The sequence below is a fragment of the Pseudopipra pipra genome, chromosome 1 (assembly GCF_036250125.1).
Source record: "Pseudopipra pipra isolate bDixPip1 chromosome 1, bDixPip1.hap1, whole genome shotgun sequence".
NCBI classification, from domain to species: Eukaryota; Metazoa; Chordata; class Aves; order Passeriformes; family Pipridae; genus Pseudopipra; species Pseudopipra pipra.
Genome location: NC_087549.1, coordinates 147,583,129 through 147,600,493, shown reverse-complemented (window position 1 = coordinate 147,600,493; position 17,365 = coordinate 147,583,129). Strand labels below are relative to the sequence as shown.

General features: G+C 42.8%; 1 protein-coding gene across 1 annotated transcript in view; it reads right to left on the bottom strand.

Annotated features, from left to right (window-relative positions):
* CNPY1 (canopy FGF signaling regulator 1) overlaps positions 1–17,365 on the bottom strand; it is a 58,586-nt gene that overhangs the window by 20,303 nt on the left and 20,918 nt on the right. The window contains 1 exon segment of the mRNA XM_064644642.1: positions 9,652–9,747. Within this exon segment, the coding sequence (XP_064500712.1) occupies positions 9,652–9,747 (96 nt within the window).

Sequence of the window (17,365 nt, the reverse complement as noted above, 5' to 3'; positions counted from 1 at the left end):
CATGGTAACGTTTCTTTCCCTATTCTTTGATCCTGCCTGTAGTATTCCAGTATGCAGTCCGTGGCAGAAATGGGGCTATAAAGCAGTTGCTGAGAGGTGTGATAATGCCATCGAGTTGATGATCTCAGTCCTCATGGAGAGCTGTGCATTGCACTGGAATTACAAGCTATGGTCTGGAACAACAAGTGGAGAATTACGAGGAAGACTTGTGCTATGCCTATGGATTAGAGAATTAATTTTATTCTACCTGTCCAGTTTACCTTGGCTTTGGAACAAATGAAGAAGTATTGTGCAACAGGAAATACCGAAGTCTGGAAGCCTAGGATTGTAGTTTTACTTGTAACATCATAAACTATATATCCTTGCAATGAAGTGATGGGTCTATCCAGATTAAAAGCAAAATCTTTCCATTATTGAACACACATACAGTGCTTGCTGTATGGATTCTAAATATCTCTGCTTGCTTCAAACTTTTCACTAAAGGATCTAGTAAATGGGGGCACTACATAAAATGCAAATATAACTTTTTTGTGGAAGGAGAAGGGGAAGCTTGCCAGTACAGCTTTTCTGGAAAGTCTTCCAGCAGAGGATTACGAACTGTGGATGGTATTTCCATAAGCCCTTGTTTTTGGCCTGACTATGACTCCCAGAGAAGCTGATGGTAAATCTGCCATTGTATCCAAGAGGAACAGACTTGAGACAGTGCTGAGCAAACTGAAGATCCCAGCCTTTGACTCAGGAGTGTAAATATTTTGCCTTTATAAGCAGAGATTAGTAAATTCAGGGATGTTATTCAAAACGCAGTTTGGTAGCTGCTTCACTGAGCAGGGTCCATACACACTGAGCATACTTGTCTCCCACGGTTTTAAAAACTGCTTCGTGCCATTAAGGAACAGGGACATAAATCACAGAGGCAGCTGCAGTCAGTGTCGTGGTGGGTAATCTCAGCACAAAGGAGACAAATGCTTCGCAGACATATTATTCTCTTTACACCCCTTATGATGATCCCCACCCCCAGGAAGGGTCTGTGGATGTAGGGTTGGGTGCTAGGAAATACCAACACTGCTGCTGGCACAGGTGCTTGGTTCTGGATGGAAGCTGGTAGCATTGGTCTCTCGTGTTGCTGATGTGCTGTTTTTAGAGTGAAAGGAAAAGAACTGTGGGGAAAAAGGTAAATCCCTGTTCATGTTCAAAGCCAGAAATATGGTTGTGTATAGAGAGAATTTAATCCACTCAGCAGAAAAGTGTCTGTCTGAGAAGGTATCCAATAAAGATGTTCAGATCTGCTTAAATGAGTTGGAGAGTGGATTTTCTGAGTTGTGTCTCCAAAATAGGTAGCGAAGATAGGAGACAAGAGCAACATTTCTTACCTTGTAGTTATAGCAGAAGCCAGAGTGGTCATAAAAAACTAAGATATCCACAGGCACTGTTATCCACAAAATGCCTCACTCAGTGTTTGAGGAAGAAATGGGATTTCAGGCTGATATTTCAGGTAGTAAGGAGAATGTGCTTGTGTTTCCCTAAAGCACTTCATTTGAGCAAATCAGTCTACAGATCTATACCAGTCTTCATCTGTGTGTTCTACCTTGGCTCAGAAGCTCTTCTGCCTTATTACTGAAGGCTGGAATTTGGTAATTAATTGAAGAATTAAAAAAAAATAAATTCTTGCTCTTGAAGAAAAATAATTTTTTCTAGTTTATTTGGAGAGTTATCAAGCCCCTGTATCTGGCTTAAACATGCAATAATGGAACCCATCAAAGAATTCAATTCAGAGAAAGTCCCTGACTTGAAATTTGTGTGTGGAGACTCTCTGTAGCTGATGAACAGAAGTAGAGTCAGCTGGTAAAGTAAGATGCAGAACACTGTTGTAAAGTTGTAGTGTAAAATTTTGTGGGGGAAGAACAAGAAGTATTTATCTAACAGCAGTTTTATTACTTGGGGATTTTCCCAAATAAGCTGGTAACATCATGGCTTGTAGAATTGACGTTTCACCGAATTGACATTTTACTTAAATATTTTGCTCCTGCTGCAGGATCTGACCCTACAGTTACATTTAACCTGCCCAGAGTATTAGCTGAAGAGCAACCTTTCATGTCACACACTAGATTAAATCCTGTGCAGTGACTTCTCTGAGTGTCCAAGGCAGCATTAAAGAAGTCCATCCATCTCCGTACTTTGGTCTGACAGATACTTGCCTCAATAAGTTTTTGTAACAGAAAATTTCGGTGTGAAAAAAACCGAGAAGCCAAAGATTCAGAGCGAAGTCTTGAGAGAAATCATCAGAAAACCCATTTGACAGAAAGGGATGGACAGTAGCAGAGATTTTTGGTCTTTCTCTCTTCTGTACAGTTTTGGAGAGCAGTGGAAAAGTGGCAAGACATTGATTTGAGGAACATCTGTGCTTATTTATTCTCATTCATCTTAAGTCTTGATAGATGCAGAGAAAGTCTGACACTAGTCCACTGAAATAACTTATATGAAATAGGATAGTTCCTTAATTTAATTTAATTTAATTTAATTGTTTTAAAGGAAGCCTCAGAGATAGCCACCCTTGGCAGCAGTGCATACTGGCAGAGTGCCTGAAAGAGGAAACAACTCTCCACCCAAAACTGAGAAGCTGATATATCTGAGCTAGACTGAGCTGTTCTTGTTCCTCTTAGTTTGCTTATGCAAACCTTCAGACCTGCTGACACTAACAGCCCAGGAGAGCCTGTCACCCTCAGACACGATTCAGAATCTTCACAGATCACTGTTTTGGCTGCTGGAGCCATCATTCATGGATTCATGAAGTCTTCTAATTTATTCTGGAGGTAAACACTGTATTTTGAACTGGGACTTGAAACGGCAACCACAGCTGGCATCAGTACCACAGACATGTGTGTGGTCACCAAGTGTGATACTTCACAGAGACAGGGAAGACTCTCCCAGTGTGCTGGCAGAGAGCAAGAAGAATAGATGACAGGAGTTACTGTCCTACTCTTGTGGAAACACGAGATCAGAATCCATCATAGGTTTCCATGAAAAGTAGATTTCTTCTGCAGTGCAGCCACTTGTTTTCCTGTATGGTCATCACAATTTTCTGTCAAATTTCTGCTGCGGTGACACTTCTCATGCAGTCCTGTTTGTTTTCACTGCCTTGGCTCCATCTGCCTGCATTTACAATGAGTCGAGGATCCTCCAGAAACAAGTATCCTGGTGCTTTCTTGAGCAGTCCTTTGAGTCAAAAACCTCGATTAAAAACCACAATAACAGTCTCATTAATCCCTCTTCTTTAAAACCAATGCTCATGCTACCATGCCACAGAAGGAGAAGAATTTGTCAGATCAAAGAGCAATGTTCAGACATTGGGTAATGGGGAAAGCCACCCTCCAGATGCAGCGTGGAAGAACCACATAAGGGGAATGTGAAAACCAGCCTCCTTTGGGAACAGAGTCAGACACGGAGCCCTGCTCTGCTGGTTCCTACTGACACGGCTGGAAATTGGAGAGAAGGAGGATTGTACTGCCATGACCCAAAGCAGATGAAAAGGGATTTCATTCACACCCTGGTATTTCCATGCCCTGGCTTAAAAATGCAATGTTAGAGCACAGGAATAACAAAGTGCTGTTACATAACTCCAGAGAGTAAACTTTCTGGGCAACATTCAGTGACATTCTTCTGAGTAAAATTACAAGTAGCCATTTCCCTCTGTGCTGGAAAAACCCCTTTCCCCAGTCATTGCTGTGATACAGGGCAGAGCCAAGGTGCTGGGACCAAGCTCTGCATCTCACATCACACCCTGCCCTTGGCCTGGTCACCCACAGTCGAGTGGTGCTTTATCCTCTCACCGTTCAAGGGCTCCAGACATTTCCATATGGTTTGTACTCCTGCCAATACTATAACTCAATATTTTTTTCTTATGTCTTAATAATCTGAGCTTTTTCTCTATGACTTTCTGCCTCTGAAAGAATTCCCTCCATGTCCCAGAACTAGTGCCTGGCCAGAGACACCAGTAACAGTGGGCCATCTCCTGTCTTCTTCACTGCACTTCACCCTGTGTACCAGTAGTAATATTTTTCCTTTTGGATGGATGACACCCCTGAGATTTGTCCCCATCAACCCCCATCAGGAGGGCTAGTTTGAAATTCTTCCCAAAATTGTTCTAGGGGCTACTTGTGTCCCTCATCTCCAAGACACTGAGCTTATTCTTCCTCCCAACTCATATAGGCCCTCCTCAAGAAAAGATCTGAAGTATCCCTGGGGGCTTGGACATGGGGAAAGGATGGGAGGGGATAGGGAAGGGATAGGGAAGCTGGGATGGGGTGGTGGGGTTTGCATTGGGAGCAAATTCTTGTTGTTTTTTTTTTCTTTTGTTCCATGCAGAAAAAGCAAACCCAAGCACCCCAGCCCATTCTGTGTTATGGGACCCTGCCCAGTGGGCCAGCTTGGCTTGCCTGCTATAAGGAGAGCATCAGGTATGTATAGAATCACTGAATCATAAAATTATAGAATGGTTTGGGTTAAAAGGGACCTTCAAGATCATTTAGTTCCACCACCCCTGCCAGGGGCAGGGATACCTATATATAAAGATGTTTCCTTTTATCTCTGCCCAGCAGTCCCATTTCCCTGTGAAACCTGCAGAGGAGGCAGTCTCAGTGTACATATTCATGATAAAAGCTCTGTTGAATAGAGAATCACCTCAAAATGTAAGTGCTGCTCTGGCACCTGCCTTGTACTTGAGTTTAGACATTTGAGGCACCTTGAAGTTTTGTGGATGGAAATCCTGGCCAAGCCACCTACCACCCACCTCTGTGGGGTTTGTATGATGGCTAGGGGATTTGTCTCCAGGTTTTGATAGTGATTTGCTTGGAGGATGAAGTATCATGCAGGTAAATACAGTGGAAGTATTTTTCTTTTACTGTAGGGAGGCTGCAGAGGACAGGGGAACCTGGTCCTGCCTCCAAACTCCCCAGAGGCTGCTGCAACCACTGGTTCTTTGGCACAGCAAAGGCACCGAAGTGTTACTGTTGTTTTAGAGAAATAATGGCTACAAACCCCACTGGTCAATTGGCAGAAATGTGAAAGCAAAGCTTGGATTTTAAAACCCCAAGTTTGTCAAATCTGAGATGGAACAGTAGATGTACCTAAATTCCTAATTTCAGAGTGCTCCCTCACTCTGAAAGGTATGAGTTGTGTTGCCTTCAGCCTGCTGGAAAAGCAAGGGGAAAAGGCATCCCTGAGCAAAATTCTTTCCCTGAAATAAGTTTATCCTTGCTCTCAGCTGATGATCACAGTATCTCCTTCTCTGACACTGTCATCACTGTGACATGCACGTACAGATGATGCTGCTGAGACGTGTGTGGGATTGACTTTAACCCTCTGTGTCACTAAAGGGGATGAATGAGTCTTATTCAGCCTTGATATGGCTTTTCCTCACCAGCCTGGCCAGGGTGCCAAGCCAAGGTTTATACTCTCAGTCCTTCTTCATATGATAAACCTCCTCTAGATGAGTTGGTTTTTAACCTCCTTTGACATTTAGGGTTGGTCTGGGTCTGGGATTTAATTCAAATTGTTTGAGGATGTGAATTTAGAGAGGAATAATTATTCTTGATTAACTCCCCGTGTGGACAATCTTCTTCCAAAATAAAAGTGCTTTCTTTCAAATGGATTTAACTGACTCCAAGAAAATCAGTAGGTTGTTTTCCCTAAGAAAAAAAGGGTAGATACAAAATGAATAATACCTTTTTCCTTTTCAATTTGTTGAAAAATGCAAGGATTTTTGAATGTTATGCAAGTTTTAACTGAAAATTGCTGTATGTTATTACGTATAATTTGCACCTCTGATAAACTGCACGCTGTTAAAATTATTGTTCCATGAAAATAATTACACAGCAGCCAACATAATTAGACAAGCAGCGCAAAATCAGAGGCAGAAAGGTAGGATGAGACTGTGACAGGGAGGGCTGTTTATAGGGAGGTTGGTCTGAGGTGTATTTTATTCTGTCCACACACGCACATACATCCTGATTTGCTGAAACCAAAACTGATTACAGAATGTAACAAGCCTCAGAAAAAAACTTGATCAAAAAAAAAAAAAGCTTCTCTGCTTTAGGATGGATTTTCTGTTCCAAAAACAGCAAGAAAAAACAGAGATCCCAGAACAATCAATACTCTGCTGTGGGAAATCAGAGATTGGGGTGCCAAAAAATGTCCAGCAAGCCCAGTGGTGGAGGCTCTGATGCTGCTGACACCTGTGGTACCCAGAAGGGAGAGCTGGTTAGGCAGGGCTCTGACTGCCAAGTGTTGCAGATGGGCTCAGGCACTGACCTTGTATCATCCATATCATTGAACTGATCTCATCCCAAATATCACTACTTAAGAGTATTTTATAGGGACAGAGCAGGATGCAGTGAGCAATTTAGGGTGAAGAATATTTAGTATGAATCCAGACACAGCTTATATCATACCTTTGACAACAGGGCAGGGTCCTTGCCTTGTTGGTTACTAGGACAGACCTGCCCTTATAACCTGCTCTTTCTAAATATGTGCCCTGTCTAGGTGGCAATCCAGCCTTGCACAGGAATGTCCTCCTGGAACTAAAAAATCTTGCCCTTTTGAAATTGTCATCAGAGCTGGTTCATGTGATTCTTACAAAAAACTGTCATCATCAGCAAATCAGTGTATTCTGAATTAAAACAAGAGAGAGAAAAAAAAAAAAAGGTGCTTCCTAAAATATTTAAAACTCTTCTGTGAATCAGTAGATGGGAAACCTTATTCTGGGGCTTCCCAGATAATAGGAGCTACCATTACTGGCCAACTGGAAAACACAAAACACAGGCTTTTCTTAGCTTCCTTTTTTTTTCACCCAGTAGCAGTTTGCAGTGAAGCAGTGAGAGCCAGCAGCCCCTGGATCCCAGCTCTGATTTTGGGAACACACAGGAGCATGCTGAGATTGTGGTAATACAGAGGTCTACAGGACAGCTCAAGTGCAGAAAGATATGCAGAGCTCTGCAGAAACAGAGACTTGAACTGAAACTTTGGCAATCATACCAAGAGAAGGAGAAATCTTAAAGCTTTCAAAGAAGGTTTTTTCTTTGCTTTTCTGGCATTGCTTTCAATATTGGGTTTCCCTGACCCTTCTTTGCCAAGATGGAGAAGCAATCAATAGACAGGAAACAATTATGCCTTTCTTTTCAATGGAGAAAAGAAATCCTATCTCCACATTTATCCATTTTCTCTGTTCACTTCAAGGTACATTATGAACCCTTAGTCATTCACACCAGGCCAGACCTTTCTCATCTTCTTGAAGACCAATATCCTAATGAAATGCATCCCAGCTATCAGGCAAAAAGAGATCATCAGATCATGGTCAGTTAAGCTTCACTGCACATCTCACCACCATGGTCACCAGGTCCAGAACGAGCAGGAGCAATTCCACCACCTCTCTAGTCCACACACCCTCAGCCTGTGGTGGCAGGGAAGGAACAGGCCTTACTGTGGGATGGAAATTGGACATGGCAAATGCAAACTCAGGAGCTCAGGAAGGGTCTCCAGTGCCGCACTTTAGATATGGCACTAGTAATTTTGGGGACTTTCAGTAGAGCTTGGGCTTTCTGGGGCCTGAGCCATTCTGAAAATAAGACTTGAGGATTCTTTTGTACATTTTAGTCAAGGTGAATTTATACTGAAGTCTAAATCCACAGTTAATTACAATGAAGTATAAATGGTTCTGAAGGATTAGGGATGAGCTTTTGAAGGAGGCCTCTGAATTTTAAGTAATCAATTCTCATTGAAAGCCACAGGGTTTGGGCATCTAACTCCCTTGTTCACTTTTGAAGATCCAAACTGAAGTCTAAAACTCATTCTGTCAACAAGCCAACAATATATCTTTCCTGGGAAAGCAGTCTTCCAATATCCTAAAATTAAGACAATAGAGAGCTATATTTTTTTTTTTTATTCTCCCAGGCTAATACTGAAACAATATAGAAATTGTGAAAAATAAACTACAGCAATTTAGATATTTAGTTTTCAAATCAGTTGACAGGCATAGGAAGGAAATGTTTTTACCTCTGAAGAAATAAATGTAATAAAATACTGTTTAAATAATGTTTAAGAGATGTGATGAAAGACAGGTTCACGAACCCTCTGTTATGTTAACAATTAGCAGTGCAGGACATGGATTTTGTTTAAGAAATGTGTACTGCTAATGCTGGGGTCAACATATGAATAAACAAGAATGGCAGCATGTACTAGAGCCAGGCTGTATTAATGTATGCCTGGTTATCTGTGTTGCTTTACTTATCATACCAAGATCTGCTGCAGTCAGGTCCTGTGTGTCCCTGTGTCCATAGGCAGGTATGGGCAGTCATTCATACTCTTGCCCACATCAAGACATCATGGGGGTTGGAATAGCTGATCTTTAAGGTCCCTTCAATCCCAAATCATTCTATAATTTGTGTGTGCTGAAATGATTTTCTTGTTCAAAGTGAGGAAGGGACACATATCAACCCAGTACTGAGGTCTATGCTGACATACACTGCTAGAGGCAGCAAAGTCCCTGGGCTGGGGCACTGACCTGGGATCACCCCAGGAGCTTGTTCTGCTATAGACTAACCACAGAATGCCAGCCAAGCCTCTGTGCTCTCCTCTCCCTTTCTCTCAGTTGTTAATCTTATTTAACATAAGCCTGTCTCTTGCTGATGGCCACAATTGTACCCTGAGTCTGAAGCTCTCATTGACAATGAAGATAAACTTCTTGGAGCTGGACTTCAGAAGACACAGACATCTTGGACAGCTTCCAGTTCATCTCATCCCCAGTTGCAGCCCATTTCCAGACATATCCTTGGACAGCTTGTTCCTCAGTCCTTCTCAGTGATATCTTGGGAATAGAGATGTAAAGCCAAGCCTAAGAACTATCATCAGGAGAAGGCCACTGCCATTTACAAAGAAGCAGCTTTCACCTTCATTATGCTTTAAATACTCTCTTAAGCCTTCTAATTTACAGACAGTGATGATGGAAAAGTCCGTTATCTGAGTCAACAACAATTCCCTTAAATATTTTCTAAATGACTCAGGTCACCAGACAATTCCAGGGGGTTTTCTGTTTACATGGATCTGGTGTGATCTCTATTTTTCATGCTGCAAAACACATAGAGTAAATCAAGCTCTGCTCCTGGGTGTTGGCAACGTGATGGCTTGTTCCAGCAAAATGTTGGCCACCCTCAGTTCCCACCATGGGCAATGGAATTTGAGGATATTCAGCACCCACAGGAAGCCCATGGACATCAATGGACACTACCTGGACCCCCAGTGCAACACCTGATTAGATAACAGTCTCTAGTCAGAGTGTATATTCTCTTTCATTCTTCCTTTTTCTTTCTCTGTCTTAATAATGCGTGTAGCTCTGATTTATTTTTTATCGAGATTAACAATGGAACAATACTGCTTCAAATATTAAAAAGGCGAAGAAATGTAGGTACTGAAAAGGAAGGAAAATACCTCAATTTCAAGCCTAAAGATTACTTTGGGTCCCAGAGGAAGCAGAAGCAATTTAGTGGCTGATACCCTTAGCAAGAAAAAAGGTTGTAAGATTAAGACCAACTGCTGTTTGGATAAGTGGTTGGTAATTGCACATATCAGCAATTATGTGCTGTCATATCATTTTTCTGCTACCTTACTCCTCTCTTGTGTCCCGTCAGGGTTTACTTGGAATGACCCCACATCTATGGTCCTCTTTGGATTCACCTTCTTAATGTCATACAACAGTGCCTCACAAGTTCAAAGAAAAAAGAAGTCATTATTACAGGAGGTGCCTGGTGGAGGTGCTCCTCTTCACAGATGTAGCTAGAGGCTACTGCTGTAATAAGCAGGTTTCCAGGGAGAGAAATAAAGAAAGGCCTCCTGAACCTGCAAAAACCCTCTTTGTCCTCCAGCCTTGCAGGGGGAGAAGGGTGTGTGTGTGGGGGAGAGTTTTAGTGGGGAGAGGTTTGAGTGGGGTGGGAGAGGATTGTCTCTGTGCATGGTTCAGATGCCATCCCGCCCCAGATGGGGCAGCACCTGGCTCCAGGTCACACTGTGGGGACTCAACAGGAGCTGAGTATGCTGGGCCTTGCCTGGTCAGGGAAGCACAGGTTATGTTGAATCCTCTTCAAATGAAAAGGGGGAGCTTCAGTTCCCTACATGTATGCTGCTTATAACTCCTGCCCCATCCGGGGACATTTTGGGGAGTAACAGTGGCCTGCCCTTGAGCTGAGCAGTGGGACCCACTTCCACAGCTTGTCAGAGCCTTTGCATCACTCAGAAAGTTGAACACCATAAGAAACACCTTTTTCCTCACAGAAGTAGCTGATTCCTCAGTAAAGTGTCAAAAGATAACAAAGGCTGTTCCAGCTAAACTCATCTGTTCATTGCCTGAGGGAAGCCTCCAGCTTATATGGCACTGGATGCTCCCATGGAGCAGAAAATATTTAGCTCGCTAATCAGATCCAGCAGGAGGTGTAACAGGCAGCCTGCAGTGTGCCTATGGTACATCTAGAGAGGACAGGCACAGCTGGCCTTCAGGTGTCCCAGGACTGACCTGCAGTGATGCCTCCGAGGTCAGTGACTTTATAGGGATGTAAAGGAGAGCAGGGCTTGACATGGGGATCCCACCACACAAGCAGAGTGTCTGCAAGGGCCACCAAGGTGAGAAGCCCTGGGAAGGACCAGCAAACCTCTGTGTCATGCTGTGGGAGATGCCAAACTGCAGCCAAATGCAGGAGTCTTAGCAGTAATAGCAAGGTGCAACCTCACAGCTCGTGGAAGAGCTAATACCCTTTGAAAAGCAGATAAAAGATTCATCAGCACAGATGAAGATATGAGGGCCTGGGCTTAGACAGCCTGTAGTTCCTGCCAAGAAATTGTGTGGAAGGTAGAAATGAATTTAAAAGGTTGAGTGGGGGCCAGCAAGTCAATAACTGAATAATCCCACCCAGATAGGAAACCAAAGCATAAACAAGAGTCTCCACGTACTGACAAGTTAGCACTGGTTGCACTCTGGAAAGGATCCTAAAATAACAGAGATTCCTGGAGACAGAATAAACACATCTCTCAGTTGTCATCCTGAGCAGAGGGTAATTGCCTAGATGTCTGATTGACTCACTGCTAGAACTAAATATGTACTTCTCTGACATGCTGTCACCTCCTTCGCTGTATGTCTGAGATTTTTCAGTAAAGCACATCAGGAATCAAAGCAAATGTCCACAAGGAAAGATGCATCTCGACCTTGAACTTTAATCGCTGGCAAAGGGCTGAAAATATATTTAAAAAGAAGTAAAGTTTCTGCATTCCTGAGAGTGACATTTAATCTCAAAATTCCCTGGGGGTTTGTGCACATATAACCCAACCCCCCAGCAGAGGAACGTGGAACTGCAGCCCCTGTCTGAGGGTTGGGAGTTGGCATGTGGCTTCCCGAGCTCGCCAGTCACACCAGGACGTGGTCCGCAACTTCCCATCTGATCCCTATTCCTTTCCAGCAGTTTCCTGCAAGGTTTCCTTCAAGGTCTCATCCCAGTTTGCAGTGCTGGAATATACAGAGTAGAGTTCCTAAGTTAATCTTCCTTCTAGTTTTAGCAGCTCTTTTACTCCTAACCTGAGTGTTTAATGCCTTCTCAAAGCCACCACAAGGCTCTTGGTTAGTGATTCCTATCAAGTGCTGAGCAGTCCTGTTTACCCTGCTCATGCTTTGCTCCCCTCCTCAGAGTTAGTTCCAGTTTCAGCTATGTTAAACTTTTATTTACAGAAATGTTAGAGAATCTGTTCAGAAGCCTTAACCCTGTAACATTAATACGAATTTTCAATAAGTCTTGGAAGTTGCAGGGGGCTGGACAACTGTCAGCATAATACTGATTTTCAAAAATAAAGTGACCTGGCCAAATCCTAGGCTGGCCCAGCTCCTGGGAAGGATGATGTGCTGGTTTAGAGTTCAGTTCATAGTAGGTATAAAAAATACTATACTAAATGCAATACAATGTGAATTCATGAAGGTAACTGTTTGTTAACTAGATTTTATACTCTAACATGTAAGAGACTTGTATAAAATAGTTTACTCCATACTCTCTGACAGTTTGGTACTGAACTCCACCAAAATTAACCTGGCATATCATATGTGAAAGAAAAGTATTTATACAACAGGCCTTTAAAGGTAACTGTAAGAGTAATTGAAGTTAATTCTGAAAGAGTTCTGGTTCTAAGTCCTTGGTCTTTCACTCTATGCATTTGGAGAAAAAATAAGGACATCATCAGAAGGCACAGACATTTGATGTGTGATCAAATGGGGCCCTGAGAAATCTGATCTAGCGAGTGGCATCCCTGCCCATGGCAGGGGAGTTGGAACCAGATAATCTTTTAGATCTCTTCCAACACAAACCATTCTATGACTAACAGCAAAATGATAACCATGGATGTGGGGTGATCTACCTCACCTGGTCAGCTGGCCATGGGTAATTGGTGTGGTTGGACATCAAGCAACTCCTCACCAAATGAGGAATGTGGGCAAGCTTCCGTGCAGGCTGCAATGGAACCAGGCAAAAGCAAGAATGCAAAATGGATAATGCAAAACCTGTGGAAAATCTGCAGGTGGCAGGGGGGAGAAAGGTCACATCACCTCACGAGACAGGTCTGCTTCAAAACTGCCTCCAGCAGGGCAGCCCAGCACCACCACCAGGTGATGGAGCAGGAGGGGCTCTGAGAAGCTCTGCAAAGAAACCAAGAATCACAGCATGGGGTGAGTGGAAGGACAGTTTCTTCTTTTTCCCCCCATAGAAGGGACACTGGAGGCAAAGAAGGGATCAGTCATGTGGCAAGGCAGAGGAAACCATGCACCTCAAGTCCTGGTTGGTGATCCAAGAAAAAAAATGTCTTCTAGATCTCCCTGTATTTGAGAATTCACTCTGGAGTGAGCTGAATTCCAGGTCAGAGTGAGGTTGTGAGGCTGGTTTGCAAACTTGTCCCCTCCCCTTGCCTCCAGTATGTGAAGGAGAAAAGCATTTTCTAACAGAAACTCCAATGGAGCTATCACTTTGTGAACACTGCAAATATATATATATGAAGCAACTTGTCTAATATATGTTCAAGATAAAAGTTTGAGATGTCAGAGAATTTTATCGGAAAAAAACAGGCATTCATGTACAAGAGGATAACTTCAAACAGATCTACCCATCTATTCAACTCTGAGCTTTAGGTAGATAGAGAAATCAAGCAGAAGCAAAAGCAGGCAGACACATGAAAAATGATTCCTGCAGGCAGAGCAAGACATTCCCACAAGTACTGTTAAACTGAGTTTTGGAGGGAAAAGTGGCAATCACCCAGCCTGTGACTCCTACCCTCACACACACGGCCCCAGGAGCAAAGGGATGCACTCAGCTGAGACAGGTAGATGTGCCCCAGAGGACTGGGGTGGCCCACATTTTCACTGCAGCCAGCCCCTGTTTTGCCCAGGATGACCTACTCATCTTTCTCTTTTCTTTTCATTTATGAATAATGTTACAACAACCCAGGGCAAATGGGGTTTCGGAAGGTGTGCAGAACAGATCGAAGGAGTCCAGCCCAAGACAAGGTGCTCTGTCAGTGCTGCCTTGGTCTGATTTCATATCAGCAATGACTGGAAATAAGCCCAGTGATTTAAAACCAGTATAAATGAGTCCTAGCTTCGGCTTACCTTACATCAACTTCCCTTGCTCTCCAAAATGGAATTTGTCATCAAGACAAACCTTCTCTCACAGAGACTGCAAAGCCAGAAGGCACTCTCCATTCATTTACATATTAAACCTCAACAGATGATGAAGAAGCAATTACTGGACACAGGAATAGTAGTTCTCTTAGCTATGTTTATTAATTTTCTATTTTCTCAGTGAAGTCTATGCTCAACAAAAAGCTGACTGTTTGTATACAGCACACTAAGTGATTTAACACTGTCAAAATGAATGAGGAAATGCAACCCGAAGGAAATGTGTGGCACTTCACAAGCAGGGAGCCCCATCATTTCAGCTGGGCTGTGTCTGCCACTCTGTCAGAGGAGAGGTTTGTGCACAGAGCCAAGTGCTGAGCAACACCTTGAGGTAGTGCTCAAGTGGAGGTGCTGCTCCCCTGCCCTGGGCAAAGACAAGTTCAGCTCTGTCCCAGCAGCAAAGTTGGCTGTTCCAGCTTTATCTTCATGACTGGTAGTGGGATGGGTGCTCTCTTTCACCCAGACCATCTGTACAGATGATGGATCCTGAAGATGACATTTTTAACTTTCATTTTCCCTTCCAGTGCATTTGGATTTATTTTTTTCTCTCCCACATTAACTTCATTCAACTACAGGGAGTATCAGAAAATATTACCTTAGCTTGAGAATAGATTTGCTCTCAAGTGACACCTTGCAATACTACTGATTTATACCCTTTTCCTGCATTGATCTGTTGGGAGATTTCATCATCTATATCTGACATAAACACTGTATTATTCTGTATTGCACTATACCCTAGAAATCCAGTCAAATCCCTTTGCTCCTCAAATTAAAGCAATATGCATTACAGTGTCCTGATTTCCTTCTATTCTTGCATTTGCATTTTTGTATCATGCTCTAGATTACTCATGTATATTTTGGCATAAGCATCTCCCTATTCATTTAAGAATATTGCCTTTAATCTTCGTTATACCTTGAAGCATACAAAACCCTGGCCCCAAAGGACACATGGAGACATTTAGTTCCCACAGTGGCTGAATTTCTGCGGAAGTTATTTAAAGCAAATGTGTTGGTCAGAAGCCCAAGCCTTGTTCCAGGGTAATCCCATGGACACCCACAGCGTGCCCCTGGTGTCACTGCTCCACGCAGCCTGTGAGGTTCGCCTGCCACACTGCAGATCCCCATGTTTTTGGGAAGGGACTTCTCTTCTCTTCCTCCCACAGTGGTGCAGACTGCAGCCCTGCAGCTTAAAGATTTTAGTTGTATGGCTGTGCTGGGATGCCTGAACTCCTCAGTAGTTTAACCATGGAGTTCATTTGCCTCAAAAAGCAAGCAGCTTTTTGATGACAGATAAAGAGTACCAGCTGTAGGTTGTACCTTTGCTGCAAGAGATCAGCTGGGTTCATTGCATTGTTTTTATCCACCTTAAGCATCTTCTGACCATCAGAATGATCTTTTATTTTATTTCTTACCAAATATAGTTCTATAAGAGAACCTCTAATAACATATGACATAGTTTGGTAGTTTGGGTGGGGCTAGGATCTTTTGTGGGTCTGCATTACTTTCCATGTTTGTTCTGTGCTAGGACTCCATGTAGGTCAAATGTTTGCCCCAATCTAATGGTTATACTGGAAATATATTCAGTCAGACAGAGCCCTCAGTTCAGTAAAACTACATGACATATATGAAAAGTCAGGATATTCCTTGAAAGAGGAGCTTCTGACTTTTCTGAGGTAGTATACAGGCATGTTGGTTCAGAGTTGCTGTTCGATAATCTATCTAACCAGTCTAGATAACCTGGCATATTCTTTATTACAGACTTTCCTGGACTATTAAGCCCTCCATAATGTGGTCTGAAGTAAAGCTCGTAGTAAAAGGAGCAGGTAATTCTTTCCATAGGGAGGGAAGACCCAGGTTTTACTCCAGGTCATATTCAAAGTGACCCTTTTATTGCCTTCTCTTATTTTGAAACATCTGCTCTAAGACATCTAAGATCTGGCTTAAAGATCTGAGCACAAAAACTCTGCAGGCAATCAGAGCCAAGGTGCACAGAGACACCAAAAATGCCCATTCCGTTGGGCTCAGGGCAGGCTCTCAAGAAGCATCCTGAAAGCTGCAGTCCTTTACAAACAGCAGCAAGAAACCCACAATGCCAAGGAAGATCCAGTGGCACGTGCAAGCCATGACCCACCACAGTGAGCACATGCAATGCGGCCTATGGGTCCAATATCAGCAAAAATAAAGGAATATTGACCACGGTGCTTGGAAAGGAGGAGCCTTAGTATAAGGAAAAACAGAGGTTGAAGGTGGTTTTCTTGTCAAACTACCTTCAACCTCTGAAGCATTGCTTCAGTCACAGTCAGTGATGGGAAACTTTCCTGGAGGACAGTTCAGCATCATGTCCGTGAGGACAGCATGTCCTGAAATCTCCCACAAAATGCCTCTCCCTGGCCTGTTCACATACAAGGGGTAAAAGATGCTACTACTGCTGAAAATTAACAAAGTTGTATATTCAACCCAAGCAGAAGAAACCTACCTCTGCTAATGTCCATGGGGTGAGGAACAAAAAGGATAGACAAAAAGAAGAGGTCAACAAAACCAGTTACTTTGTGCCTACAAGAGCAAGCAAAATACCATTGCATATTCATTAAAATTTGTTTGAAAGTTCAGAAAATTCCCTCCAGTAATATAATGGGTGATAATTCAATTTATTTATGTTTTTAAGGCATGAAGACTAGCTTTTATTTCCCTCAACTGTGCCTCTATTATTATTAATCTACTTATCTCCCAAAAAGATCATCTAAACTACACTTCTATGGGGAATGTGATCTTTGGCCATGTAGGGCTTTGCAATTATCCAGTTCTGAATGAACTTGTTGTTAAAACATTTTTTAAGTCTAATGAAAACATTAGATCAATTCCTTGCAGTGATAGTTGTCATTAAATCAATAGTGTGTGTAAGACCATTATACTGATATTTGACATGAACTGCCAAAGGTCTGCTAACAATGAAACCATACTGAAGTGTGTCCTCTGCTAAGCATATTTTATGCGAGATAAAAATCTGTTAAGTCTACAGTAACTGAAACTTTTCTTCTTTAACTAAAATAAACAGATATGTGAAATGTTGCTGTAACTCATACTAGGACCACCATGATCACATAGGTTTTGGAGCTGGTCCTTTTATCACACCTTTGTCACAGCTGTGCTTTCAAATCAGTTAGAAAAGCTTTTTTTGATTGTTTATCTGTGTGGCTTAAAAAGCACAGGCGGAGATTTCATAATAAAGCTCCTCTGAGCAGGGAGGACCTAATCCTACGCCCTCCAAAAGCAACAGCACTGTCACCAACTTCAGCGAAAGTCAGACTGCTCCTGAAGTCCCTGGGAAAGTGACTCAAGGAACAGCCTTCTGACTGTCTTCCCAAGGAGGAATAGCATCTCTGCATCACAGTGGAGCTGCTTGCAGGGGCAATAAACACAACCAGCCCCATTAACACATGGAGAGGAGCAGTTTCTTTGCATATGCCATTATACTGCAAATGGGAAAGACAACCGAAAGACCTCTGGCTCTGTGTTCTTTAAACATTCTTCCAGTGGCCTACAAACTCGTTTTCCTCTCCTACCATGGGTGCTTCAGAAACAGCATCAATGCAATCCTGTGAGACTGGGATGACTGATATA